Genomic DNA, 27,154 nt, shown 5'->3' with positions numbered 1-27,154 from the left:
GGGTATGAACAATATTAAAGTTATTAATTTAATTTTTTGTAAAAATGTAAAATTTTAATTCCTAATGTATTTATTAAATAATTTTTTTTTTAAATCAGTGGGGTTGTAGTCCTAAACCAAATGATACTCTCAAATATTAAAATTCAGATGCCACAATTTGAAACTATGAAAAAGGACAATGTTTTTGACTTGTTAATTGTTATCTAATTTTTAATTGATTAATTTATATTTGACCTAATATCAACAACTTAGTAAGTGTTGAAAATTGTTAGCGGGCTCCAATGGGAGTAAATAAACTAAATATTAGACTACGAACTTGTCAACTTTCTTTTAAAATCATTAATTTATCAGTTTATAAGAATCAACCTTTTTATTGTTCGAGAAATTATAGTAGTTCTTGTTGTTCTATATTTGTCCATTAACTCTTGCAATTAATTAAAAATGCGTTTTAGTTATAAAAGATCAATCAAATGACCAATGACTTCATAGAGAAATTAAAAAAGAAATAACCTTTTGAAGTAATAGAACATGATAGATATATAAACATCCATAATTTATAAAGATCATATCTCTTATTGCAAATGAATAGAATCATGTTCTTGTTATCTTCAAATTATGATAAACTTTAAAGTAGTTTTTAAAGTTGTACTCAAATCTCAAAGTAATTTTTAAAGTTAAGAATTATTCAATTTTATTCTCGAACTTATACTCTAAGACTCGTACTAGTCCCTAATATATTTTTTGTTCATTGAAACACTAAAACAATGTCGTTTCATATTTATAAAATAAAAAATAAGTTGAAAAAGAAAAAAAGAAAGAGAAAAGAAAAGGGCCTAGGTTGAAAAAGAAAAAGAGTTGGGAAAAGAGAAAGAAAAGGAGAGACTCGGAAAAAGACAGGAGTTTTTACGTTTTTTTTTAAATAAATACAAAATAATATTGTTTTCAATATTCTGATGAACGGAAATTGTTTTAAGAACTAATATAAGTTCCGGAGCATAAGTTCGAGGACAAAATTAAGTAACTATTATTTCAATAACCACTCTAAAATTTGAATGTAACTTCAAATATTACTTTCAGATTTAGCTCATCAAATAACGAATGACTTCATAAAAAAATTAAAAGAGAAATAACCTTTTTGAAGTAATGAAACATGGTGGATATATAAACACACATAATTTATAAAGATCATACCTCTTATTGCAAATTGACGGAATCATGTTCTCTATTATCTTCAAATTATGATAACCTATGATAACCGAAATTCCATAAACTATTTTATTTCAGTAAAAGTAGTTTTTAGTTATTATATATAATCTAAACTCCTTTTTAGGTGGGTATCGAATGCTTGTCCTAGCTACTTAAGAATCGGATATTTTATATATATGTTGATCTTTAAATAAATTCTGGCTATCAGTTTTTTATTTTTTTTGGATGAAACATTTAGTAATTAAGTAATAGAATCTTCTTTATTTTTGTTTTTGCCAAACCAAATTTTTTTCTGGGCTGGCCCATGATTAGAGCTAGGGATCGGTTCAATAGTAGTCTAAAAATAATTAGGATATACATATAATGATAAAATGTTAAGAACATTGGCTTAGGAAAAAAAAAGAGATAACACTATGATTTTGGGTCGTTATTGGATACACGCAAACAAAATAAGGCTTCGAACTCGGTGAATGATTCCTTGTGCTTTGTTTTTATTTTTGAGCGAAAAAAAAAATATTTTATTTGTGTTTTAGTGACAAATTTTTGTTTACTTATTTCTCAGCGTTTATTCATCCAAATCTGATAAAGATGTTTTGACCTTTGCAGACTAAGATTAGTATCAAAGCAAACACATACATATCATTCAAATAAATAATCAAAGTTCTATTTTTTTTAAAAGAGTAGTCATATAAATATATAGATTGTATATTTTATTGGAAGAATTTTAAGTGTACCAAATATATCATATATCGGATTTTAATAATTTTAATAGTTGATCTTAATTATAAAAAATATATATAATATATATTAATTAAAATCAACTATTAAGATTATTGGAACACTGTGTTTCGGGTATATTTAAAATTTTTTTTAACTTATTATATACATTATTTTTTTGAAATAAGAAGCGCTCAACACAATAAGGTAGAGCAAACAGATCCAGAAGCAAAAGAAAATCTCAAAATACAAACATTACTAACAATCTCAAAAGTGATACCAACCCCTCGTCATCTTCGGCATTGTTATCAACAACCAAAGGGAGCATCACCAAGCCACTCGTCAGAGAGCATAAAAGATCTGTTGATGATTTTCACTATACTTGAGCCATGGCTATTGAACACTCCATCATTTCTCTCTAGCCAAATTGCCCACACTACAGCAAAGAATCCAACTAACAATCTCTTTCTCTCAAGCTTTCTACGTACAGCATGCGTCCAGCTCTCAAAGTGTTGCTTCAATGTACCTGGTATGGTCCATGATCTTCCGAAGGCGAACAGCCACGCACACCACACCTGTCAAGTGAGCTCGCAACTAATAAACAGATGAAAAGTAGACTCAACAGACTTACAGCACAGCACACAGATATTATCCACCTAATCAATAACACCTAGTCTGGACAGTCTCTCTTTAGTATGGACCCTCTCAATCAACACAAACCATGTAACAGTTCGACCCTGTGTGGGACAAAGTCCCTCCAAATAGCGCTAGTGAAGCTATAGCTAGTTATTTTTTTTAGGAGAACTGCTTCCTGCATCACCCGCACAAAGGAGTTAGTCGAAAAAATACCACTTTTATCAAATTTCCAAAAGACTCTATTCTCTTTCTCAGCTATTAGTTTCATTGACAGTAAGAGCTGATGGAGTTGGTTCAACAATTCCAGCTCCCATTGAAACAACAGTTGTTATTATATACATACATGATTATTTCAACCACTTATCGCTTTAGCAAAAATTTAATCGATTTGATAATGAATGAAAAAAGAAAAAATAAAAATGAGATAAGTCAATATATTTATGTGGAGTTTTTAATCACATTATTGATGTGGATTTAGGTAGTATCAACTTTAATTTTTTGAAGGCGATTTAGAAGCTAACTGGCATTTTCAAATTTCCATTTTCTTATAGAGACTAAATACGGTATTTGATTTGATCCATTCTTCTTTCTTTGACAAAGTTCAAAAGCTTAGTGTTAAATAAACTATGTTGTACTGTTATTAAGAAAGTCAAGACAAGTCTATGTAGGTTTTCAAATTTGAATACAAACATGACAGATCCGTGTAAATTAAAATATTCTCCCCATGTTATCAAATAATTATATGATTTCACTTTTCTTGCGATTTAAAAAAAATCGAAAATATTAAGGTTATAAGAAAATAAAATCAATTTTATAAAATTACACTTAATATAAGTTTAATTTACTCTCAACGACGCCTCTTTTTTAGTTATTATCATTTTTCTAATGGTTTCTTAAGAAATATTTTAAATTTGGCTCTCATAGAAAGTAGAAATTAATAGGAAAAGTTCTTGTATGTTACTTCATAATATAAATTGACCACTATATAATTGATCAATTAGAAGAAAAATAAGTAAATATTAAAAATCATATATGTCCATTCACATAAAAGATAACGCGATTTTAATAAAATATAGATGACATAACTCACAATTTTATTTTGAGACCACACAATTCTTAAGTTAAAAATTTTGTCAAATTCTAACACAATTTTTTTTTTTTTTTTTAAAATTCATTCACTGCTGGTGATCCGATAAAGAAGAACTATTGTCAGAAATACCACAGTAAGAAGAAAAAATAAGAGTGGTACGAAGACTTTTTAAAAAATAAAAATATAGTAAAGTGCGAGTAAAGAAAAAAAAAATAGTGATTGTAGTTAGCTTTTTTATTATATAGAATTCTGTGTGAGAATAATTTTAAAAGAAACCTCTACATATATTATAAATAAAATTGGTACAAAATTAATTTTTATTAGTATTTGATAATCTTTTTAACAAATTAAAGTTTGCATTGTCTCAAAATTACAATATGATGAACTGTATTGTCCATTATTTTGTCTTGTTAAGAATCACATTTTCCTTTTTGTGAATGAATAAGTATCTAATTGTATGTTCACTCGAAAAAAAAACCCTTCAAAAGTTGCATCTGAAGTTAAATATGAAAAGACAAATTTTGCACTTAGAAGAGGATCCCTTCTACTGTCAAATCGTGTGTGAAATGAAGTTAAAGAATCATCCAAAATTTAAGTTCTTCGGAAGCACTCAAATGGCTTTATAGTTCACACATACACTATACCAATATATATATATATATATATATATATATATATATATATATATATATATATATATATATATATATTTATCTTATCAAAAAAATAAAAAACATATATATATATATATATTTATCGGTGATGTTAAAAAAAAAACAGAACTTGTTTTATTTAATATTTATTAGTTATTATAATATTAATAAATAATAAATAATATGGTGAAAATTTAGGCGCAGTCAACTTCACGTGAAGTTGATAATTAAGAGTCGTTAGATGAAAATTAAATTCATTTTTTCTTGATAGTTGAGAGTCAAATCAATCAAATCATCTAATGGCTTTCAACTATTAACTTCACGTGAAGTTGACTGCACTTAAATTTTTACCTAATTATTTAGGTACATTTTTCCTTTTTCTCTGAAGTTCCACGTTTTACACAAGGTGCAAATCTACATGGATCACATGCCAAAAATTAAAGACCAATTTTTCGTCATCTTTGCTCTAACTTAGAAATCAATTCATTCATAATAATAACAGGGAACAGTGATTGTCGGATTATATTAATTTATGTGCTAGTGAGTCCGCAATAAATTTCCCATTATGAAATGGTGTTTAGAGACAGTTATTATTACATGTTTAAGTGACATTTTTTTTCACCTTAATTACACATGTCAAATATGTATCAATTTGGATTCTAAGTGATAATCAAGTGGTCAATTTTGGTGGCTGAGATCTTTTAGTTTGCTGCCCATAATTTTGGCATGGTCGTAGTTATTAGTTAAGTCTCACAAAAAAGATAAGAAATTATGTGTGAACATCAATATATGATAGCGTGTGTTTACAACAACACATATACACTTACATGATAATAATGATTATAATCACATTATATTATTAAGGAAAAGTCTAGATTCAGCAATTTTATTAAAATTTAGTCAGCATTTAATTATTAAAAATAAAGTGAATAATTTTAAATTCTTAGATAAAATTTCACACTATTAAAATCACTAATAATAACTAATTAATAGTTACAAATTACAAAATTTACTAATCCTCTAGTACTCCTCAAAACATATATTATTATTGTTTATATTTGGCCCAATGTTATGGTCAGGTCCAACTATAGTAAAAAGGTTTAAACTAAAGATTTAGTTTTCATCACTTGACTGGCTTCTTTAAAGAAGTCGGATTCAATATGAGCTCACAGACTCAAATAAGTAATTATTCCCTAAATCTTTCACTCACTTCTAAAAAAGAATTTCAATAACCCTAAGATAAAAAAATGGTTATATACCACTAATAGTAGAACCACTCCAACAGTAAGTATTAACACATTATTTATAAATAGACTGACACCCCCATTTTTTCATATACATAATTCAGACATAAAACAGATCGAAAACTACCCTCTTTTTTTATTTGAACCTTTTATCCTTGTCCGATCTATCTATCTATTTCAGGTTATCCACGTAACAATTATATATATACAAATATATAGTAATTGATTTAATGATTCTTTCTTTGGTTATGCACATGCGCATATATATATATATATATATATATATATAATTCAATTTTGATGTATTATAAATATGAATTATAAAATAATTTTATACATAAGTTTTTAAATTTGTTTAACTTTAATTTTCTAATTCCGAGTTCGTATATAGATTCAAATCATTATTATTATAAATATCATTTTTATTTTAAAATTCTCATATAATAAAATAATAAATATATTTTTTCATCAATATTTTATAAAGATGTGATTTTTCTACTCTTTGGGCTCCGGCTAACAAATAGTCAACGCATGTGGTTCATGAATACAAACACTGCTGCAAATGGCTTAAACATTTATCATTAGTTGATGCGACCTAACAACTAACTTTCTATCTAATTCTCTTTCATGAGTACCTTAGCTTATTGAAAAAATTAAGTGAATGAAGCAGAAATAATAATGTAAAGCTATTTTCTGATTAAGCTAATAAGTGTGGACTTTTTGTTGCTATGTGACTGTTTGTATAATATATAGGAATATTATTTATTTATGTAGTAATAGGAATAATTCTCCTGATGACATTTGATAAATTAATTAATGCAACTATTAACATTTTCTTATTTTATTTTCTCCTAATATATGGGGATTTTATAATTTCCATTTTAATATTACAAAAGGTGTGCGATGTTCTTATTCTGATTTTCCTTTACGATCACCCTTTAATTTTATTTAGTATTGTACTTTGATGGCGTCTCAATACCATTTCAATATGTAAATATATAAGTGAGATAGTTTAGTTTGTGAAATATTTCTATAGATATGTATGATGGAATGCGAGTTTATTGCATCCTAAAAACTAATTTGAATTAGTTGAGTAGTTAAATTATTCGTCTGCTTAAGTAAGTACCAAAAAGTTTAAATTCTATCATTTTATATACACAATAATTTATTGACTAATGACAAATCTTTAAATAGACTTTAGATTTGTGAGAAAATATCTTTAGCTTGCTAGACTGAAGGATTGTCGTAAAAAAATTTACGTTCTAAAAATTTGACATAATTTTTTATATTTTTTTAGTAATAATTTATCTATTATATTAAAAAAATGGTATAGTACACTTAAGATTTAACATATATATTCAAATAAAAATTGTATTAGAAAAAATATGAATTGAGTTGCTATAACTTAACTTCAAAAGTTAAGTTGTAATAACCCTTAGCTTATAACACTTCAATTCAATTTGATAATGATATAGGTTCACATTCGAATACGAGGAAGGTTCATATAAAGATATTACATTGATGGATGAACAAGTATGGTGTTTATGAAAATAAGTGATCACAATATCTTATCAAAATCTTATCTCGAATAAGCGATTATTGAATATGGATAACTAACAAGAGTAACTTTCTTATCCAACTTTTACGATCATGAATCAATCTTATTCCTTATTGTCCACGAGGAAAATATAAAAGAATCACAATTCCTTTTATATTCTTTTTAATTTTCAAGTGAATATATATAGATAAATTAACAATTTTTAGCTCCTAAAATTTATTTATTTATTTATTTTGTTCTTTTGCAGCTAGCTCATAGGAAATTATTGTAATTAAATTACTAGCAATTCTAAATTATTGCAACATATATACATAGGTGTGTTATAGGGTTGTCATATTTTACGACAACTATCGTAATTATATTGCACTCACAAAAAAAAATTCATGTAAACAGTTTTATTGTAAATATAATATATAATAAAATTTAATAATATTATTTAATTCATATAGTTAATTCTATCTAATAGAATAAAGTTTTATTATTGTTGTTGATGGTTCATATTAAGTGACATTTGGCAAGAGTTAATAGATTATTGTAACCTTAATTGTTAAGAAAAATTTTTGGATAAAAAAAAAACTACTTCAAAAGAAAAAATATTAGAAGATTAGTATAATTTATTATTTTTTATTAATAGTTAGTAAATATTATTTAAAAAATGTTCGTCTGTTCTAATGTTCGACGGCTCGGGTTGGTTTGTTGGTGGAGCAGAAATTTGAGAAAATTGGGACCTGAGTGCGAGTTACGGTATCGGGAGAAGATGCTTACTCGGATTTACGGAGGGATGATGTGGTGGGACCACATGCAAAGATTTCGACGTTCAAATTAGTATCGATACAAAAGGCAGTGTTTAGGGTTAGAGTAGGTGACGTACCTGTGAGAGGGATAAGTTCCTTCCCTTTTATAGTCCGTATTCGGATGGACCCATTGAGACTAGACCCACCTTCTTAAAAACTTCTACTAGCTGTCCAAATTTTACGTGGATGGGGAGATGAAGACGGGTCACCTCTTAGCTCGGGGCCGAACGACTCGTCGGATCAGCCTCTTAGCTCGGGCCGAGCGACTCGTCGGATCAGCCGCTCATGTCCGGACTTGAATCGCTGATGAACTGGACCGGAACAAAAGTATAGGCTAAAAATATGTTGTTGAATTACTAAACTAAAAAATTAGACTAATAATTAAAGATGTTAGCAAAAAAATAATAAATTATGTTATGTGCGGAGTTTTTCTCATTCAAAAATTAATGGGAAAAAATGTCATGAGTACCCAAAGAATCTGATCCTCTTCTTATTCTTTATATCCTATCTTCTTCTACTTCTCCTGAAGAAACCATCTTTGGTAACCTCTTAGGCCCTAAATCAAGTTAACCTAGAAAAGGAGTAAACTAGTTTTCACTTTAGAGTTTAGATTCTATTAACAAGAGAACAATACACACTTTTCGGAACAAATATTTATATAAAATCAATGGTTCCACTCCACCAGTTTCAAAGTACAATAATGCAGGGTGTCCGTTATTTTCTTTAACTGATTAATATAAAACTATAAGATGTGAAATAATTATATATTTTACTCCGAGTTAAACTCTAAATTATTTACCATGCTCATATTAAATTTTCATTTATCAATATTTCGTTATTCTGTCAACTTTAAAGCTATTTTAGTAAAAAAAAAAAAAAAAAAAAACTTGCTTGGCCATGTATGTCAACTATATAAACGGGCAAGAGAAATCAATATCACTGTCACTCTATCACATCCCTGCCATATTTTATTGTTAGGAATTAAAGAACATAAAATATTGCAAAAAATATATTCAAAGTGGTTAACTGTTACATACACAGATACACTTAGGATTTAATGGAATTTATGTATGTGCACGTGTGATGGAGAATAATTCTATATTCTTGTTTTTTTTTTAAAACAAAAATACATGAATAATAAATTAAAATATTTATTTAGTTATACAAATATAGACTTAAGTTATGTATACGAAGTTATTGTATTTTTGTATTTTTTTTAAAATAAAAAATATATGTCTCTATTTATTATTTTTCATTTTTTGATTTTTGTATAAGAAAAATTCAAACACAAGTTACCCAACCATAAGAAGAATATGGATACTTTAATGGTTGACCAATTTTTCCTTGTGGGATGGAGGTGTTAAATGAAAATTCCTAACAAATGAGCCTATTGAAATTTGAAAAGGTGATAAATAAAAATTCTAGTTGTTCGTAAGTTAAGATAGAGAGATTCACAAGTAATAAAATAAAATTTTATCTAGTGTCATTGAACCATGAATAATGTTGAAATATATAAAATTAATTTGATTGAAATCTAAAAAATAAAATAAAAATATTTTTAAAAATGTATTTTTTTTATTTGTAAAATTAAAACTCAAAGGATACAAGTATCATTTTACCATCAATTATGGTTGATATTAGTATCTCATATGTTAACTTTTTTTAGTTGTTCAGTATTTTATCTGATAAAGACTAATTCGTTATGAATTTAAATTTTATTTAAGAGCTTGTTATCGAATTCTACTGGCTACTCAACCAATCCAAGTTAGTTAGTACAATATATATAATTTAACGGAAAAAATTGCAAAAAAATCAAATATACTTTTTTTATTTAATTTAATTTTTCTAGTTAAATCAATAATAAAGATTAAAATAATTTATGAACAATAACTCAATAAGTACCAAAAATTCCGTAAAAAAGATAACAATACATTAGAAAACATTAAAAAAACTCTAAAAACATAATATCTATAATATGAAAAAAAATAAATAAATAATTGATAAAAATAATTAAAACTTGACAGAGAATACTAAAACTATTATATAAAAAAGAAAAAAGTTAAAAGATCACGAAAAGATAACAAATACGAGAGTACTGAAAAGAAAAAACACACTCTATTAAAAGATTATATTTCTTAAGATTTTTGCTTGAATTAAGAATTTAATTACGTCGAATATTCAATTACGCACATGTATCTAAACACTTCTACACTTGTAAAATCTTCGTACCTTACTCTTATAGGAATTGATCTTCTCGAAAATTTTGTTCAATAAAAAAATTTAAGCGTAATCTCTAACGTTTGAATTTTTTTTATATTTTTTAATTTTATTTATAAAATTAATAATGATCACATTTTATTTTTTTAAAATAAAAAGATTTAAGAAAATACATTTTCTGTTATCTTTTATATATATATATATATATATATATATATATATATATATATATATATATATATCTTTCAAGTTTAACTTTTTATATTATCAAACAAATTCAAAAAGATCTTTGAGATTTCTTTTTAGTATATTTTTTTATTTAATTTAATTTTTTTAATTTTGAATCAATAGTTAATATTATAAAATAATATAATACACTCTAATTCAAGAATCAACGATAAAAATTATACAACGAAAAAAATTATACAAAAAATATATATATAAAAAATTGTATTAATAAAAGAGACTACGAATTTGTATAAACAATAAGTACTGAAAATTCTGTAAAAAATAACAGTACATTCAAAAATACTAAAAAAAACTCTTAAAAAAATAATATTTATAACATGAACAAAAAACCTATATAAAAAAATTGATTGAAAAAATGACTACTAAACATTATATTATAATAAAACAAAAAAATCACAAATATCAAAACAGTGATCCTTTTAGGAGCACATTCAAGACCCTCCCACGTGCTTGCTTGCATTGAAATTTAGTCTCTCCCCGAATATTCAATATGCACACGTGTTATCTCCTCGCTCAAATACTTCCTTACACTTGTAAAATCTCCATAGGTTGGTCTCTCATATATTTGTAGCTTCTCTCTTGCCCTTCTTTATTCTATCACAAAACAAACCAATTTAAAAGAAAATTCAATAACTCTAAATCCTGGTCCAACCTAATCGATTATACTCATTACCCAAAATCGGTGCCATAACACGCACCATGGGGACCGAGAGCACGACAAATTACTCTTATTTGGGGCGCAGCATAAGCCATCTCACCATCAACGAGGAGTCCTCTTCCTCCGCCTTTAGCGATTGCAACAGCGATAGATCCGGTGAATTCTCCGCTGCCTCTTCTCAGACTCGCCGCCTCCTACTTGCGTGTGCCACCGACAACTCTGACGAATTAATCCGACAGCTCGTGTCTGATCTGGGCTCTGATTCCGTCAATGAGAAAAAACAAGCAGCCATGGAGATCCGCCTCCTTGCGAAGAATAAGCCGGAGAATCGAATTAGAATCGCCGAAGCCGGAGCGATCAAACCGTTAATTTCGCTTATTTCGTCGCAAGACCTTCAACTTCAGGAGTACGGCGTCACAGCTATTCTCAACTTATCCCTATGTGACGAGAACAAAGACGCCATAGCTTCTGCCGGCGCGATTCGATCTCTGGTTCGGGTGCTGAGTTCAGGAAATTCAACAGCGAAGGAGAACGCGGCGTGCGCGCTTCTCCGACTGTCGCAGGTGGATGCTTATAAGCCGGCAATAGGAAGGGCGGGCGCAATTCCGCCGCTTGTAAAGCTTCTGGAAATCGGGAGTGGCCGCGGAAAGAAGGACGCGTCAACTGCTCTGTACTCGCTCTGTTCTACTAAAGATAACAAGGTACCATGTGTGAAATTACTGGAATAATCGACCAATTCAATTTGCAATTATTCATGTGTCTAAATTTTTAAGAAAAATGTTTAAGCGATTACAATTTTTGAGGTGGAAGTAATATATAAGATCTAGTAGATATTATAAGTAACTATTTCTTAACATAATGTAACTAACTTGAATTGAAGTGTAACTAATTGGTAATGGAATGTTTAACTAACTGTAATTGTTACTATGATGGAAGGTAAGGGCAGTGAAGGCAGGGATAATGAGGGTGCTGGTGGAGTTGATGGCAGACTTGGAGGGAGACATGGTAGACAAATCAGCTTACGTGGCGAGCGTAGTGGTGACAGTAGCGGAGGGAAGGGCTGCGTTTGTGGCAGAAGGGGGGATTCCAGTGCTGGTAGAGATAGTGGAGGTTGGGACGCAGAGGCAAAAAGAAATTGCTGTGGTTATACTTTTGCAGATTTGTGAAGAGAGTGCTGCTTACAGAAAGCTTGTGTTTGACGAAAGCGCCATCCCTCCTTTGGTTGCTTTGTCCCAATCTGGCACCAATCGCGCCAAAGAAAAGGTCAGCAAAAAAAAATTGGCTCTTTATCTTTTTTATGCAAGAAATTAGCCTTGTAAAATTTTGATATTTTATAAAAATTGTGAACTAAATTAAAATACAAAAGTCTGATTTTTGTACTAAAGATTTTTTTATTTTTTTAACAAAAAATGAGGAAGTTCAATTCTTAGTAGTACTAAGGTACTCTGAGAGTACAAAAATCGAACCATTATTTGATTTGATGGCAGGACAAAATATCATTAAATTTTGTATTATATGGATATGATAATAAAAAATACAAATAATTTTCATTTAAATTGAATTTTTTTTTATTGTTAATAGGTTATAAAAATAAATGGCTAGTTATTTAAACTATTTTCAAGTTAACTATTAGTTATACTTAGTTTTTTTAAAACTATAACAAAAAAATAAATAAATCAATAAATATATTAATATTTATTAATCTATTTAATCAATTTAAAAGTATGTGCATTTTCTTTGTTTATTTTATCTTATTATTTATAGATAATGTTGAATTATTTTTGAAACGTGTTATTTTAGAATTTTAATAGCTTCTATTTTTTGAGTTATTATATAATAAATATATTCATATAATATATTATCATTTCTCTGTTTTTCAATTAGAAAATTTATTACATAGATGCATTAGGGATATACGGTAGAGGTTTTATTAAGCAATGTGAAGGAATGGTATGTGACTGCCACGTTAGCTTCCCTTGCAGAGTGGATATCCACCCACTGGTATCTTTTTTCTTTTGTTTCTAAGTGGCCAATTAAAATGGTTTGCTTCGCACCACCAAAATGTAGATATTGTTTGCATCGGAATGCATTACAGTGTGAACATTTCTACACAATCCTGGTTGAGTTTTTGGCTACTATAATATTTTAAGAACGCTATATATGTGGACTTTGCAATTGCATAGTGTCCTTTTCTGTATAGTGCACATAACATTTTGCCAAAAACAACCCACTGTTTTATTCCATTATTCTTTGTTTATAATAAATTATATATTTTTTTATTTCATATTAAGATAATCATAGTGAGAGTCAAATAGTCTTATTGATATCATTATATATGATTAAACAAGAATGTGAAAGCTAATGTTTGTTCGTTGGTGTGTTCCTCGTTTATGCACGTGAAACAGGCAGAGAAACTGATTGAGCTTCTAAGGCAACCAAGATCCAACAATGGCACTGCTCGTGCGTCAGAAGTGTCACTGTGAAGTGTGAACTATAAACCCCAGCTCCCCCACCATATTCGTGCGTGTTTTAATTGTAGCCACAAAGAGTTAAATCAACGAAAATGGTTAAGGGTGATGGGCCTTACTTGTAAATATCTATGTGACAAAGAAGAAGAACCTCTTGTAAATTTTGTAATACAAAAATAATACGAGCTTAAGTTTAATTTTCCCTTTCAGTCGTACCAATTCTAATTATTCTTCTTTTATTGTTAATTACGACACTCCTAAATTAATCCTTTTGTATTTTCTTTAAAAATAATACCACACATCTAATTAGTCTAATATAAAAAATTTAGTTATAGTTAATATTATTCTAAATTTTATTATTTAATTTAATTAGACTTAATTTATAAAAAAATTCCATGTGTAACGATATTTTTTATTCGAGTCCTTTTGTCTCATATATTTGTCTCGTATATTAAGAGAAAATGAAATTTTAGTTGGTTTTAAAAGTAGAAGCTAAGCAGCAGAAGTCCAAATCAAGTGGTAATGACATTGTTTTTTAATCAAGCTGCACCAATCTTAAACTCCAGCTGAGACAAGAATGAAGTTTAAAATAATCTGAAAGTGTGGATTTGTGAGTGTGTGAGTAGTATAATGATAAAAAAAAAGTAGAAGCTAAGAGAAGGAAGGCTAAAAAGAAACATCCAATTTTTCGAATCACACCCATCAGCCGATTAGGTAAGATGAGAGATGGTATCGACACATTAAAATTAGTGCTAAGTTAAAATATATAATACTTTATATAGTTTTAAGATTAGAGTTGTTTATCATTTTTATAAGTACATGGATGGATTATTGGGGTTGTGAGAGAGAGCCACAACATATATAATTGCAACGTGCTGTTTCGTGCATATATAATTACTGAAGATATTTCTGGAAGATTTTTATTTCCTCTTGCTGGTGGATATTAATTTTGTAGCTTTCCCTTTCATTTTCGAACCCCAATGAATTTGAAAGATTATGAGAAGATACACCGAGAAAGAAAAACAAATAAAAAAGTGAAGAGAAGAAGGATGGTTTGAAATGGTTGTTTCCACGTGGTTGGCTAAGAATGTTAAGTAGGGTTAGGAGCGGTGGCAGTCGTAAGCAGCTTTGTTTGTTTTTATGGCTAATAGCGTAATATTTCATCATTTTTATTTTTCTTTTCTCTTTTTGCACAGAACATAATGATAATGATAATGATATCGATAATGCACAAAGATTGGGTGAGACCAAGGAGGGAATGACACGTGTTAGCATATTCCCGAAGTGATTAGCGGTAAGCGGTGAATAGGATAGTTGTTTGGGAGTGTGGGTCCATGGTTGACGGCGTGTGGACTTGCTTTTTTTAACTCTAGCTTCTCATTGAGGAAAGGCTCCTTTACTGCTTTTATAACTAGTTTTAGGCGATTTACTGAGTTTTACCTGCACCTGATTAAATGAGGTGTATCATACCCCTGGTATTTTTAAGTTTGTGGTTTCTCTTGCAAAGTTGCAATCTGGAGGCATAGAATAATAAGTTATTTTATGATCGATGAACAGAATTACAGGTCTTTATTCGATGTAATTATCTTGATTTTCGGGTTATGTTACAATAATGCAAGATTATCATGCGAGTTAAATTTTAAAATAGTATTTAAATTTATAATTGGACATTAAATTTGTCTTTAAATTTAAAATTGTTTTAAATTTATCTCTAAATTTAATACCAATCGTCTCTAAAATACTTTTCATCCATCGTTTGCCATCACTCACATCCCTAAAATGCTTCTCGTCGACCTTCGTTTTGGGCCGCGCCTCTCTCCTCCCTTCCCCAACCTAATCTCTCATACCCACATCACTCAAACACGATAGAAACAGAACACAAAGCCTCAACCTTTTTTGCTGTCATCTCTTGTCGGCCTCCATCTCGTCGCCGTGTCATCGCCGGCTCCTCTACGTCATTGCGTCGTTTCGTTTCTCGCTTTTACTACTCATTGCTGCCTCCTTCTCTACTCGTAGTGTTCACTGTCCATCACTCCCTGCAACCTCCCTCTCTACTCGTTGCCGTCATTCCTCGCGCATCTGCGCCCTTCTCTTGTCTCCTCTTTCTTTTCTGTCTTCTTCTGTCTTTCTCTTTTTTTTTTCTGGCTCGATTCTCTCCCTTTGCATACCGTCAAAGTGAATTTTTTTAAAAAAATTTTTAGTTATTCAATCATTGTTGTTTAATATTTTGGGCGATTGTTGCTACTGATTATGTTTTAATGTAGTTAGAAACAGTTAATTTTTTGTTATTTTTTATTCTATAATTGTTGCTGTTTTTTCTGATTGTTAACTATTTATTTTTGTGATTGTTGCTGCGTTATAGTTCTAGCGTGATAGGAATCAGTCCAACTCAACTTTTTTATGACAAGCAATGGACAGAAAGTTTTTCAGTGTTAAATTTACGGATGAGTTCGAAGTTCAATAGTAAGTTGAAAGACTATTTTAAAATTTAACTTTTATCATATTTAAATATAAAATATTTTTTTGACATTGTTTTTAAACTTATGCTGTACCAACATAAAGGGCTTTAGTGTTTTGAAGTCTATAATATATAGATGGTTAGATAATAACAAAAATACAGGAATCAGGTCCAAGAAATAAAAATATAGAGAGCAAAATATTATTTCAACAATTTTTTAGAAAAGTCGAGCTAAAGACTAAAAAAAATAAAAAATAAATAAAACCAAAGCAAAAAAAAAAAAGGAAAAAAGGTCAAGTGAAAAATAAATATAAAATATATAAAAAATAAAATAAAATAAATAAATATAAAATATTTTTAAATTTAATAAATATATGTTATGTTTAATATTCTCATTTAATCTGAATCACTTTCAGTCAATGAGATATAGCAAATTAAAAAAAATAAAACAGTTATTTTATTTAATCATTAGTTTCAGCTTCCTTAAAAACTTCACAAATTTTATCAATAACAAATTTTTGAAATTTTTTGGGGTCAAGCACCCTATGAGAATATCATTATAAAACTTATATGCATAATTTATGAGAATATTATTGTAATACTTACATATATTTAAAAATTAAAAGATTTGTGTTCGAATTCATATACACATACGTATGGTTATACTTATAATAAAAATTTATAGAAAATTTTGAAGTATATCAGTATATTAAATTATTGGCATTTTAGTGTTTTTGAATCGTTGATCAGTTGATATTAATTATATATGTTTTTTATAATTAAAATTAACGATTAAAAATTACAAAAATATTAATATACCAGTACATTTTAAAGTTTTCCAAAACTTATATTTACATACAAAATATTTGCTAAAAATTGTAGGATCAATACTTAATAAAAATTTAAATCCATTTTGCGCAGCTTCCTGTATGTACTTCACGTTCTTTATTGATTTTTTAAAATTGTCATTGGTTTCATGTTATTGTTCGTTTTAGTTTCTTGTACATGTTCTGGCTTGTTCATGCAGTAGTTCATTGGCCAGCGACAAGCCTTTAAATGGAGCTCAGTACCGCGACGGATTAGTTCTTTACCTGTCAGATTGTGGAAACTAAAAAAAACAAAGTAATTTAGGTGACCAAAACAAAAAACGGAAAATGATTCATTAATAGATTATTCTAGGCCCATCTATTTAGCATGGGGCTTTATTAAAATAATTGTGTTTTTAAAGCATTAACTTGTATTATTGATTTTTATTTAAGAGTTTGTTATTATTCAATAAATTACTATATGCATAAAGTAATATTAAAATTTAACATTTATTTAAATAGACTAATAAATTAACTAGCTAACTATTATGCCAACCCAACTTGATTAAACTCGCCTTTGTTACGATAAATTACATTCTCAATAAGTATACGTTAGATAATATATCAAAGTAGTGGAAGGTAAAAATATATACTAAAATATTTTTTTTAATTTTGGGTCATGATACAAAAATACTCTTTAAATACAATTTTTTTTTCTTTTCTTGGACAAAGACCCGGGCCGATAACCTAAACTAAGCCCAAATAAACAGAAGCTCGAAGCCCCCAACCCGACCCGGAGTTCAAACCTACGTTTCCCTCCCCCCTTGCGCGACGCCCTCCATTGCAGCAGCTTTCTCTCAGCCATCCCGGCAAGGCGAAGCTCTGATCGACGGCAGCATCTTCGAAGCTCCAAGCCCCTGCATCAATGTGCTCGGCAACCAGGTCGCCCTCCTCCTCTTGTCCCCCGGTCGTCATCTCGACGCCCTCCCGTCGTTGTAGCAGTATCCAATCATTCCCATCTCTGAAGAGGATTAGAGCTTGTCTGATAGCTAAAGCTTCTGCTACTGTACTTGATATTGCTTGAATGAATCCTGTAAATTCTGATTAAATCTTTCCTTTGTTGTCTCTGAAAACCACTGCTATAGCTCGTATCCTTTCTGAATGAAGCATCCAATCCGTAGCGGGTGGTCTCCATCGAACCTCTCTCGTTCTTCTCCTTAGTAAAATATAATTTCAAAATAACCTTATTGTTGTTTTGTGCCTTAGCTTCCATCGCATGTCGCCTCACAAATGTTTTCAGCTTTTGGGACCGTTTTGAATCCTTGTTCATACATTTTTCATTCAATTTCTAAATAGGAATAGTCAACTAATAAGGGTGTGTTTGGCAAACGCGTTATAAGAGAAGAAGCACGTTTATCCTTCTTGAAAGTTTCAATTTTTGATTTGGCAAATTTTTGATTCATGAACGCAGAAGTGATTTTGCTTTCAAAATCAAGTTTACAAGAAGCTACAATTTTGAGCTTCTGCGTTGGTTTTTGGCCATCAATACTCCATCTTTATTTACTTTTTACCAACTTTATTCTTTATGTATGTTACTAAAAATATACTAAAAAATAAGTGTACTAAAAATATACTATATAAAAAATATCATAATTTTTTTTTGATTTATTTCAATTACTACCAAGATAAATATTTAATTTTTTTATTATTCTTAGTACTCTCTAAAATTTATATTTTGTTAGTTTTAATTAAAAAAATATTTTGCCAATTTTTATATATTATTTTTATTTTAATGTATAAATATTAATTTTATCATAGAATTAATTAATAAGATCTATTCAAATATCTAAATTAAAATGATAAGATAATATACAAAAATTATTTAAGTTGTTGTCTATTTTAGTAATTTTTTTTTATTTAAAAGTGATTTTGAGTAGTATAATCCAAACAACATTTTTTTTTGCTATAATTCATTTTGATGCAAAGATTGCCAAATATAAATCACTTTAACACAAGTTTACTTTTCATCATAATCAAATTTGTAAAATCAATTTTATTCAAACTTCCGTTTATAAACTGTAATCTAAACACATACTAAGTAGATAGTTCAGATACAACAAACTACTATTTATTCTAAAACTAACTCTTCACATAATATGCCTATATATATACACATCAGAAAAACACTATTATTTCTTTAATAGAGAATACTACTAAGTATAGAGTATATGTGAATTTGGTTTTATCAAAATTAATATGCATTATTTTATTATATTAATCTTGCATAGCCAACAAGCTCTCGTAGCTCAGTTGGTTAGAGCACCCGTTTAGTAAGCGGGAGGTCTTGAGTTCGACTCTCAACGAGAGCATTATTTTAAAGCCTTTTCAATTTGTTTTGGTCGCGTGAAGCTTCCTACGACGTCGTTTTGGGAGACGGCAAAGAGAAAGGGTTTTACCTAAACCCCATTCTTCCCTCTTTTCTCTCGTTCTGCGTGTTTTTCTCTTTTTATGCAACACATCGAGCTTCAGATTCAAAAATGTCAAGCAACAAAGGACCTGGATTCTTCTCTGCTATTGGCAGCAAGGCCAGAGGTAAAAACCCTAACTCCTCCTTCTTTCTTCCTCGCACTGATTCTGGTTCTGATTCTGCGTTTTCAAAAATCGCGTTTTTTCCCCCTCCTGCAGATGTCCTAACGAAGGATTACAACGCTGATCACAAACTCACTATCTCTTCCTCCTCCAACACCGGTGTTGTGCGTTTTCTTTCATTTTTTAACCGATTGTTGATTTCCAAATCAACACCAAATTTGAAAATTTTTTTAATTCATTTCGCCGTGCTCCATTTTTTGTGGTTCAAATTACATGAATCATTATTGCAGTTGTTCGTAGTTATCCATTTCAGAGATAAAATTATTGCTTTTTTTTCTTTTTAACCGTACTAGCTCGTTTTTGGAGTGAAGAGTTATTATTATATTCGAATACAGTGGAGGAGTTATAAGGATGCAAGTGTAGGATATACAATCTGAAATTCTGAATTACTATCTTTTTTATGGTAGTTTTGTAGTTTTGCAATTATTATGTTATTGTCCAATGTGGCATAGAGGGGGTGATATTTGGTTGGTTGATAATGGGAATATTTTACATTGGTGATATATTGATATGTCAAAATTAATCTCATAGAAGTTGCTGTCAGTGCAATAGCAATTATTAGTTAGATGTTGTAATCGTATGATTTGTTTATGAGGTGTAATGGTGTATGCTGTTGAGATTTATTGGCAGCTATTGAAAATTGCTTTTTGTTTTGTTGATTGTAATTTCAGGATTTGAGTTCCACATTGTTGAAAAGTAGAGGACTCTCATCTGGAAATGTGGCTGCATTGTTTAAATACAAAGACAAAACGGATGTTCATGTCAAAGTTGATACTGAATCAAGTGTATGTAGCTCTCTCTAATTTCTTTCTCAAGTGTATGTTGCTCTCCCTAATTTCTTTCTCTCTTTTTTTAAATTTTTTGTTTATATTCCTTATTTGATGCATTGCTCCTATATCTTTTTACCTTTTAAGAAGCTATGCACAAATCCTTAATCCTTTCTTTTTAAATGACTCTAACTAAAAGTGGTGTTGTTGAAATTAATATTTTTAAAAAAGTGATCTTTTGAAATATTATGCCTTGTAACTGATATCTGTTCTGTAGGTATTGACAACATTTACTATATCAGACATATTGCCTTCTGCTAAAGCCATTGCATCCATACGAGTACCTGATTACAACTCTGGCAAGGTATTGGGATTGTTTGGTATATATGATTGGAGAGAAATATATCATTTTGGGATATTAGTAATTTGTTGTTTTTTGATGCAGTTAGAGGTTCAGTATCTTCATGATCATGTGGCTTTTACTACTGCCTTTGGTTTCAATCGTTCCCCTACAATTGATTTTTCTGCAACAATTGGGACTCCTGGCATTGCATTTGGGGCAGAAACCAGCTTTTCAACGGCTATTGGCAAGTTAACAAAGTACAATGCTGGTGTTTGCTTGAAAATGCCGACTTCCAATGCTTCAGTAATTTTGTAAGTATAGAAATACTTTTGATTGTTGAATGTTAAATTGACATAAGTAATGCATTTTTACAAAGTCAAATATAAGTTAAAAGGGGCAACCTAGTGCAAGGGCTTAACTGGTCATGGGTTTGAGGAGTGCAAAGGATAGATGTACAGCGCAATCTCTTGGAAGCAAAGAGGCGATTCCAAGATTTGAACTGTGACTTTCACAAGCCATGCCCTCAAAGCTAAATATTAAATTCAGATGATTACTTTATTGGAATGAAATTCCTTCTTATTTTGGTGGGATGTTTTAATCAGAGGTTCTTTTCTTTTTTCTTTATACCTAAGCGTTCAGCATGTAAGATTTTGCTGTTGCAACTCTGGTTGAATAACTGTTAGTTTACATGTATTGATTGTTTTGAGATTCATACTTTACAACTTATCAGGTGTGAGTAATGTGCAATGTCAATGTTAAAAGAATTTTGCCTCGGTATATAATTATTTCCTCCCTTTCTTTTTCTGTATACTTTGTAGAGCTGACAAAGGAGACTCCATGAAGGTAATGTATTTGCATCAGCTGGAAAAGTTGAATGGGGGCGCCGTTGTAGGAGAGATTAGCAGAAGGTTCTCTACCAATGAGAACACATTGACAGTGGGATGTTCATACGTAGTCGATACACAGACGGTTGTGAAAGCAAAGCTGAACAACCACGGGAACCTTGGAGCTGTGTTGCAGCATGAGCTTACAGACAAGTCATTCTTGACTATCTCGGGTGCCTTTGAAACGAAGGCTTTGGAAAATAGCCCCAAGTTTGGCTTCTCACTTTTGCTCAAGCCATAAATGAATTTATGTATAGTGATAATGCTAAATCTCAACAGATAAAATATTCCATGTTTTTTCCCACATATTTCTTCAATCAGGTAGAACGGAGTAAGAAAGTTTAGGAAATCGATATAGATTGTCGATGCCTTCAATTTTGTTCTTATTATATTCAAATGATTGATTGGTTGTATTGAGATTGTATTGACATTGTCATGGGAATGAAATCTAAATTATTGATAGCATCTAATTTGAAACTAATTATCATTAATTTATTTTAAACTTCTGGGTGTTGCTTGAATTTATGAAGTTTGGTCTTTCAGTGAATTCACAGTTCCATATGTTGATAAGCATTCACCATTGTTGTTATCTCCCCATAATGAACTCACCCCTCATCCTTTGAGCTGATTTGGGCTAAAGTCCACTTATTTGCAATTAGTAGAGCAAAATTGTAAACACTTTGTAAGCTTCTTTCAAGTTATGAACATGTCCCTTGTTGAAATGTTGCATTAATTGCATGCAGAATCTGAGCAATTATTGCCCCCTTCTATTTTTTAGTGCTTAGCAGTCTTTGTAGACCTTCTGTCGTTGTTATGGTTCATATTATAATACAATAATTCATTATCAGTGTGAGATCATAATTACGGATTAATATATAGGAGAATCAATATTCATATTTTTTTGACCTGGAAAAATAATGAGTATAAATTTTTACTTGCCACTCATTGACAATTATTTGTTAGATTATAAACACTGACATTATTTTGTAATATAATATATTATAACTGTTTACTTAAGGCACCCTAAAATATTTAGAGATAATGACCGGTTATTGTCTTTTTCTGGGACCCTGTTCAATCAGTCCAAATTGATTCTAATTTTATAATTTGGGATACTTTTATTTAAGAAGATTCTTTTTATCCCTCTTAATGTAGTCCTAGGAATTGTGCCTAAAAAGTCAGCATTCTTTTATTTAAGCTTTGAAGGTGGACTAAAGAAATAGTAATACTAATACTCGTTCCCTACAAGAAATGTAAGCTAAAGTGTTGTTGGTTGGTACTTGGTAGTAGCTGGCAACCTCCACAACCATGAAAGCTTTATTTGCCATTTTGATGTGATTTTGTAAGAGAACAAATCTTCTAAAATAAAAAATTTGGTAAAATTATTAACTATTATTAAATTTATAACTTTTATTATGTGTGACCTCTACTATCTTGATCTATCAAAATGATTATATCTTTTGTTAAGTAGAAGTCAATAACATGCAAAATTTATGAGTTTAATTTTGATTAGCATAAAATATTGCTCATTGACATTGAATTAGATTCATTGTTTTATATGACTATTCCAGTAGTAGGCATAAAAATATAATTAATTAGGCTACATAGACGGTATTTAATTAATAATTGTGTATTTTCCATAATATTTTCAAAGGAAACTTAATGACCATTGAATTTTTTGGCCTATGACACTTGACATGCGACCTGTAATTGTTTTTTAACTGTCCTTATTATTTTTCAAATGCCAATCGGAAACTTCATTTTATTTACTGTCTTTCAACTTAGGATTGGTCTTTATTACAACTACTACTAAAATTCATCAAACCAATATCAAGCATTAATTCGAAATAACGGAAGTTCTATCATGATTTACTTATGGGTAACTAAGATCGTTTATTTTTTTAGTTATTAACGAAATTTTGGTGTAATACTCAGTTATTGTATTTTATAGTATTTTTTAAAATCATGGGCGGAAGGCATATTGGAAGGCATATTGTATTGTCCCGCTTCTATAATTTTAAAAAAACACTATAAAATATAATAATTAAGTATTATATTAAAGGTTTTTCAATAACCCTCTAATTAAGTGGTAAGACCATTTCCCAAGCCATGTCAAAAATAAAATGATGGAAGGCATCAAAGAGAAATTCAAAGAGAGAGAAGTTTATGAATAAAAGGATACAAATTGGAAGGTCAAACGTTGTAACATGTATCGTGTTAGAATAGCTATACAAAACCACAGACATATGCCCTTTTTTTATTTTTTCTACAAAGAAAATGATAATAATCATTAATAACTGCTAAGATTTTACATAGTCAAATATGATTAGATTGATGTTATCGTAAAGCTATATATTCTGATTTGTATGTTGTAACATCTTACCTGATCCTGGAAATTATCTTGTGTCAGTATCGATAAAGACGTACCAATCTAAATCCAAGAGCATAAACAATGCAAATTAATGGAAGAACGGCAATTGGATTGAGTTGATAACGTCTTTTTCAATAAATTTTAATTTATTTTTACAAATTGTTTATAAAAATAATATTATGTTTGTTTTAAGTTTTAAAATTTATTATTGAAATTTTGATATTTTTATCCTTATTTTGAAAATGATATTTGATATTTTTATGTTAAGAGAATAAAAATTAATATATAATATTATTTTTATATTTCTTAATTATTATATTTTTTTTTAATTTGTTAAAGAATTCTTCCTTTCATTAATATAGAAATATTTTTAAAATTCAAAACATATTTGTAACTTATTTTAAAAATATTAAAAATAAATTTCAACAATTTGTAGTATTAGAAACAGCAATTTATTTCAGGAAATTTGGTGGATAAAAGTATCTTTTTAGTTATTATACCATTGAATTTGATAAAATAACCCAAAGACTAAGCATAAGACAATTTACAAGATGACAAGAAAGTGTTAATCAATATGGTTTAGGTGAAAATTGTTACCTGTAACTTTGATGGAACTATCTTAACATATGACTTTTGATTATTTACTTACTACTTTGAGAAATCAATTCTAGACCTAAACAGAACTACAGAAGTGATATCTTGTTAATACTGAATCAAACTCACACAGAAGCTGCTTAAGCAATAATCCTTAGTAAATTAAGAAACTGTACATCTAATGGGGCTAAAGGTTCACAAAGAAAGATAAGTTCAACTAATCAAGTATCATTCTCATTCCAAAATTCATATTAAAAAAAAAAAACATACCAAATCTAAGGACATCTCCAACAAACTAAAAGCAACTGAAAAATCAAAGAGAAGAAAGAAGATAAAAGACAAAAAGGGTGATACATTACATACATGTCTCAAACAGCAGCATAGAGATTAGGAACAAAAGAGAACCACTTGAATCCACAGCTACATTTGAGAGGCAAAGAAGGGCACCTTGGAAGCCAATGCCATGTCTTCCTTGAAACCAAGTAATACAAAATCTCAGGCCAAGTGTAGCAACAAATGCATATCATCCCTTCATGCCAAAAGCAATAAACATGTTCATAGTTATGGTAACAAACTGACACAAATTTCCTACACATAAGATCAGGTAAACTCTCAACTTCATTCCAATAATTCCCATAATCATTTTCTTCACAAAACTCCCACAATTTTATGCTCCTTGAGATTCCATTGCTTCCAACCCCACCAACCAAGTACATTTTTTTACCCTCTCCTCCATCCCCCACCAATCTCAAGAATGTAACTTGATTTGGTAACACCCCAATTGGCCTCTCCAATTTGCCATTCCCCAAATCAAATTTCACCACAGAAAATGGCTCTGGGGTTGCAAAATACAAACCCCCATTAAAGTAAACACCTTGATGCTGGCGAATGTTATCACCTAAATTTACCCCAAAACGCCCTTCAAATCTTGTCCAAGATAGCACCTTTGAGTCATAGACAAACACATTACTAGAACTTGAAGAAGGAGAAGAAGAAGAGTGAGAGAAAAGGACAAAAATTGTGTACCCTTTTGGGGTTGTAACAAAAGTGAGATGCTCAAGGTGAAGATTGAAACTTGGATATTGAATCTTTCTAGAAGTTTTTGCCAAGAGATTGCACACAAGCAAAGAACATGAGGTTGGATCGGAGAGACAGAACAAGCCACCGGATGAAACAAGTGTGGTGAACCATGATGATGATGGAGAAGAATGGTGAAGGGAGGAAGAATCATTGGTGGTGAGGGAGAGGGAGATGTTGCGCCACGTGGCGTGGTTGCAGTCATAGAGAGTGAAGTGGCTATGGTGGAACTGAGGGTGTGAGAGGAAGAGGAAGTTAGAGAAAGGTGAAGAAGAAGAAGAAGAAGAAGAAGAAGAAGAAGAGTGTTTGTTTATGAAAGGAGGAGTGAAGATGAGAGACCAGAAAGACTTGCAAGTTGACCTGAGATTGAGGAAGGTTTTGAGGGGAAGAAAAGAGAGGATGTATTCTAAGATCTCTGGAGGTAGCTTGCTCCAGATTCTTGGATCCATTGGTGTTGAAGAAGATCTTGGGGAACTCTTCATCATCATGTTGTTGTTGATTCTCATCGGAGTTACCAAGATGTTTGATTTTTCATCTCTAAAGTCAGAAACAACTTGCGGGGTAACGTGGACTTCAAACTTGAGTCTTACTTCACACTTTAAGTATAGCAAGTTAGCTACCATCTCAACACTTATTCAACTTTTTTTTTTTTAATTATTTTATCCTTTCACTATATGATAGTGAACATTTAATTTTACTACAGTATCTATATTTTTTTTTACAAAAATATATAATTAAATATTAAATGGTTTAACCAATGATTCACTTGTTAAATTAGAAAATTAATAATGTAATCAGATTAATCACCAATTCAGTTCTGATAACTATGTATGAATTAAGAGGTTACTCGCGTTTTGTATAGACATTATTATGCATCAAGAAAATTAATATAAAAAATTTTTTAAATGCTTTATTTCCAGGTCAAATAATTTTAAAAAATAATTAACACGAATAATTTATTGAATTACGTACTATTTAATGTGTTACAAAAAAATGAAAAATGTTTTAAAATTACTTCAAGCTAATATAATTGAAAACTGACAATTTTACTATAAAAACCTTAATTTTGCATTAAATGTTGCAGAAAAGTTTAAATTTAATTGTGCTTTTCATTTTGCTTGATATATTAATAATATATAATTGTAATAAATTAATTATATATTTCATCTAACCTATATATATAGAGGACAATTTATATAAATAAAATGATTGAAAAAAAACCTTTATGTAAATATAATATTGACAAATTCTAGACACAAATATAACAAACACAATTGTATGTAATCTGCGACGTGACTTGAGTTCTAGCCTCGCTGCGACGCGTCTGGCCCACGCCCTCGTGTTCCTCGTCGTCGTCAAAGAAGTGGTGGTCACCCTCATGTTTCTCGCGTCCTCCAACAATTCAGAAGAATTTTTGGTAATTATATTTATGAATTTTTGGTTCTTGTAATTGAAAATGAATTTGGAAATTTTTTATTATTGTAATTACATCTGAGTTTTTTTAATGAAAGAGGAAGAATTTTAGTTCTGAGTTTTGTTAATATTTATGAGTTTCAATGATGATGAGGATGATTTTCTTGTTTTTTTGAGTTTTGAGTTCTACTTTCTGAATTTTGATAATGATGACGATGATGATGATTTTTTAAATTTTGGGTGGGGTGATGCAGATAATAATGGAGTGGTAGTGAGCGAGAGGTGGTGGTTTTTTGAGTTTT

General features: G+C 29.7%; 3 protein-coding genes and 1 non-coding gene across 5 annotated transcripts; 3 read left to right on the top strand and 1 right to left on the bottom strand.

Moving 5' to 3' along the window:
• The first annotated feature begins 10,587 nt into the window (after positions 1-10,587).
• LOC112697768 (U-box domain-containing protein 4) lies at positions 10,588-13,699 on the top strand. Its single transcript, XM_025751087.3, has 3 exons — positions 10,588-11,723; positions 11,959-12,285; positions 13,428-13,699. Exons 1-3 carry the CDS (start codon positions 11,064-11,066, stop codon positions 13,503-13,505), a joined length of 1,065 nt encoding a protein of 354 aa, XP_025606872.1. The 5' UTR covers positions 10,588-11,063; the 3' UTR covers positions 13,506-13,699.
• A 5,350-nt stretch (positions 13,700-19,049) lies between these two features.
• TRNAT-AGU (transfer RNA threonine (anticodon AGU)) lies at positions 19,050-19,123 on the top strand. Its single transcript has one exon. It is a non-coding gene; the product is annotated as a tRNA-Thr (tRNA).
• Positions 19,124-19,165: 42 nt separating this feature from the next.
• Positions 19,166-21,878, top strand: LOC112697767 (mitochondrial outer membrane protein porin 2). Of its 2 annotated transcripts, XM_025751085.3 has the most exons (6): positions 19,166-19,346; positions 19,440-19,507; positions 20,075-20,188; positions 20,448-20,534; positions 20,616-20,824; positions 21,332-21,878. In XM_025751085.3, the coding sequence occupies exons 1-6, from the start codon at positions 19,292-19,294 to the stop codon at positions 21,636-21,638; spliced, it is 840 nt and encodes a 279-aa protein (XP_025606870.1). In that variant the 5' UTR covers positions 19,166-19,291; the 3' UTR covers positions 21,639-21,878. The 2 variants fall into 2 exon arrangements, with proteins under 2 accessions (XP_025606870.1, XP_025606871.1); XM_025751086.3 differs by lacking the exon at positions 19,440-19,507 and having other exon boundaries at positions 19,177-19,346.
• A 2,692-nt stretch (positions 21,879-24,570) lies between these two features.
• Positions 24,571-26,293, bottom strand: LOC112697766 (F-box/kelch-repeat protein At5g43190). Its single transcript, XM_025751084.3, has one exon. It carries the CDS (start codon positions 26,060-26,062, stop codon positions 24,731-24,733), a length of 1,332 nt encoding a protein of 443 aa, XP_025606869.2. The 5' UTR covers positions 26,063-26,293; the 3' UTR covers positions 24,571-24,730.
• Positions 26,294-27,154: the final 861 nt, after the last annotated feature.

This window comes from Arachis hypogaea, chromosome 16 (assembly GCF_003086295.3).
Source record: "Arachis hypogaea cultivar Tifrunner chromosome 16, arahy.Tifrunner.gnm2.J5K5, whole genome shotgun sequence".
NCBI classification, from domain to species: Eukaryota; Viridiplantae; Streptophyta; class Magnoliopsida; order Fabales; family Fabaceae; genus Arachis; species Arachis hypogaea.
The sequence above is the reverse complement of the archived record's forward strand: the minus strand, read 5'-3'. Positions and strand labels throughout refer to the sequence as shown.

What these genes read in the sequence shown, in the direction of transcription:
- LOC112697768 (XM_025751087.3), top strand. Translation starts at nt 11,064, where the DNA reads ATGGGGACCGAGAGCACGACAAATTACTCTTATTTGGGGCGCAGCATA. An exon ending in GTTCTACTAAAGATAACAAG is followed by an intron (nt 11,724 to 11,958) that starts GTACCATGTGTG and finishes CTATGATGGAAG; the next exon opens with GTAAGGGCAGTGAAGGCAGG. An exon ending in CCAATCGCGCCAAAGAAAAG is followed by an intron (nt 12,286 to 13,427) that starts GTCAGCAAAAAA and finishes CACGTGAAACAG; the next exon opens with GCAGAGAAACTGATTGAGCT.
- LOC112697767 (XM_025751085.3), top strand. Translation starts at nt 19,292, where the DNA reads ATGTCAAGCAACAAAGGACCTGGATTCTTCTCTGCTATTGGCAGCAAG. An exon ending in TATTGGCAGCAAGGCCAGAG is followed by an intron (nt 19,347 to 19,439) that starts GTAAAAACCCTA and finishes CCCCTCCTGCAG; the next exon opens with ATGTCCTAACGAAGGATTAC. An exon ending in AAGTTGATACTGAATCAAGT is followed by an intron (nt 20,189 to 20,447) that starts GTATGTAGCTCT and finishes TCTGTTCTGTAG; the next exon opens with GTATTGACAACATTTACTAT.
- LOC112697766 (XM_025751084.3), bottom strand. Translation starts at nt 26,062, where the DNA reads ATGGTAGCTAACTTGCTATACTTAAAGTGTGAAGTAAGACTCAAGTTT.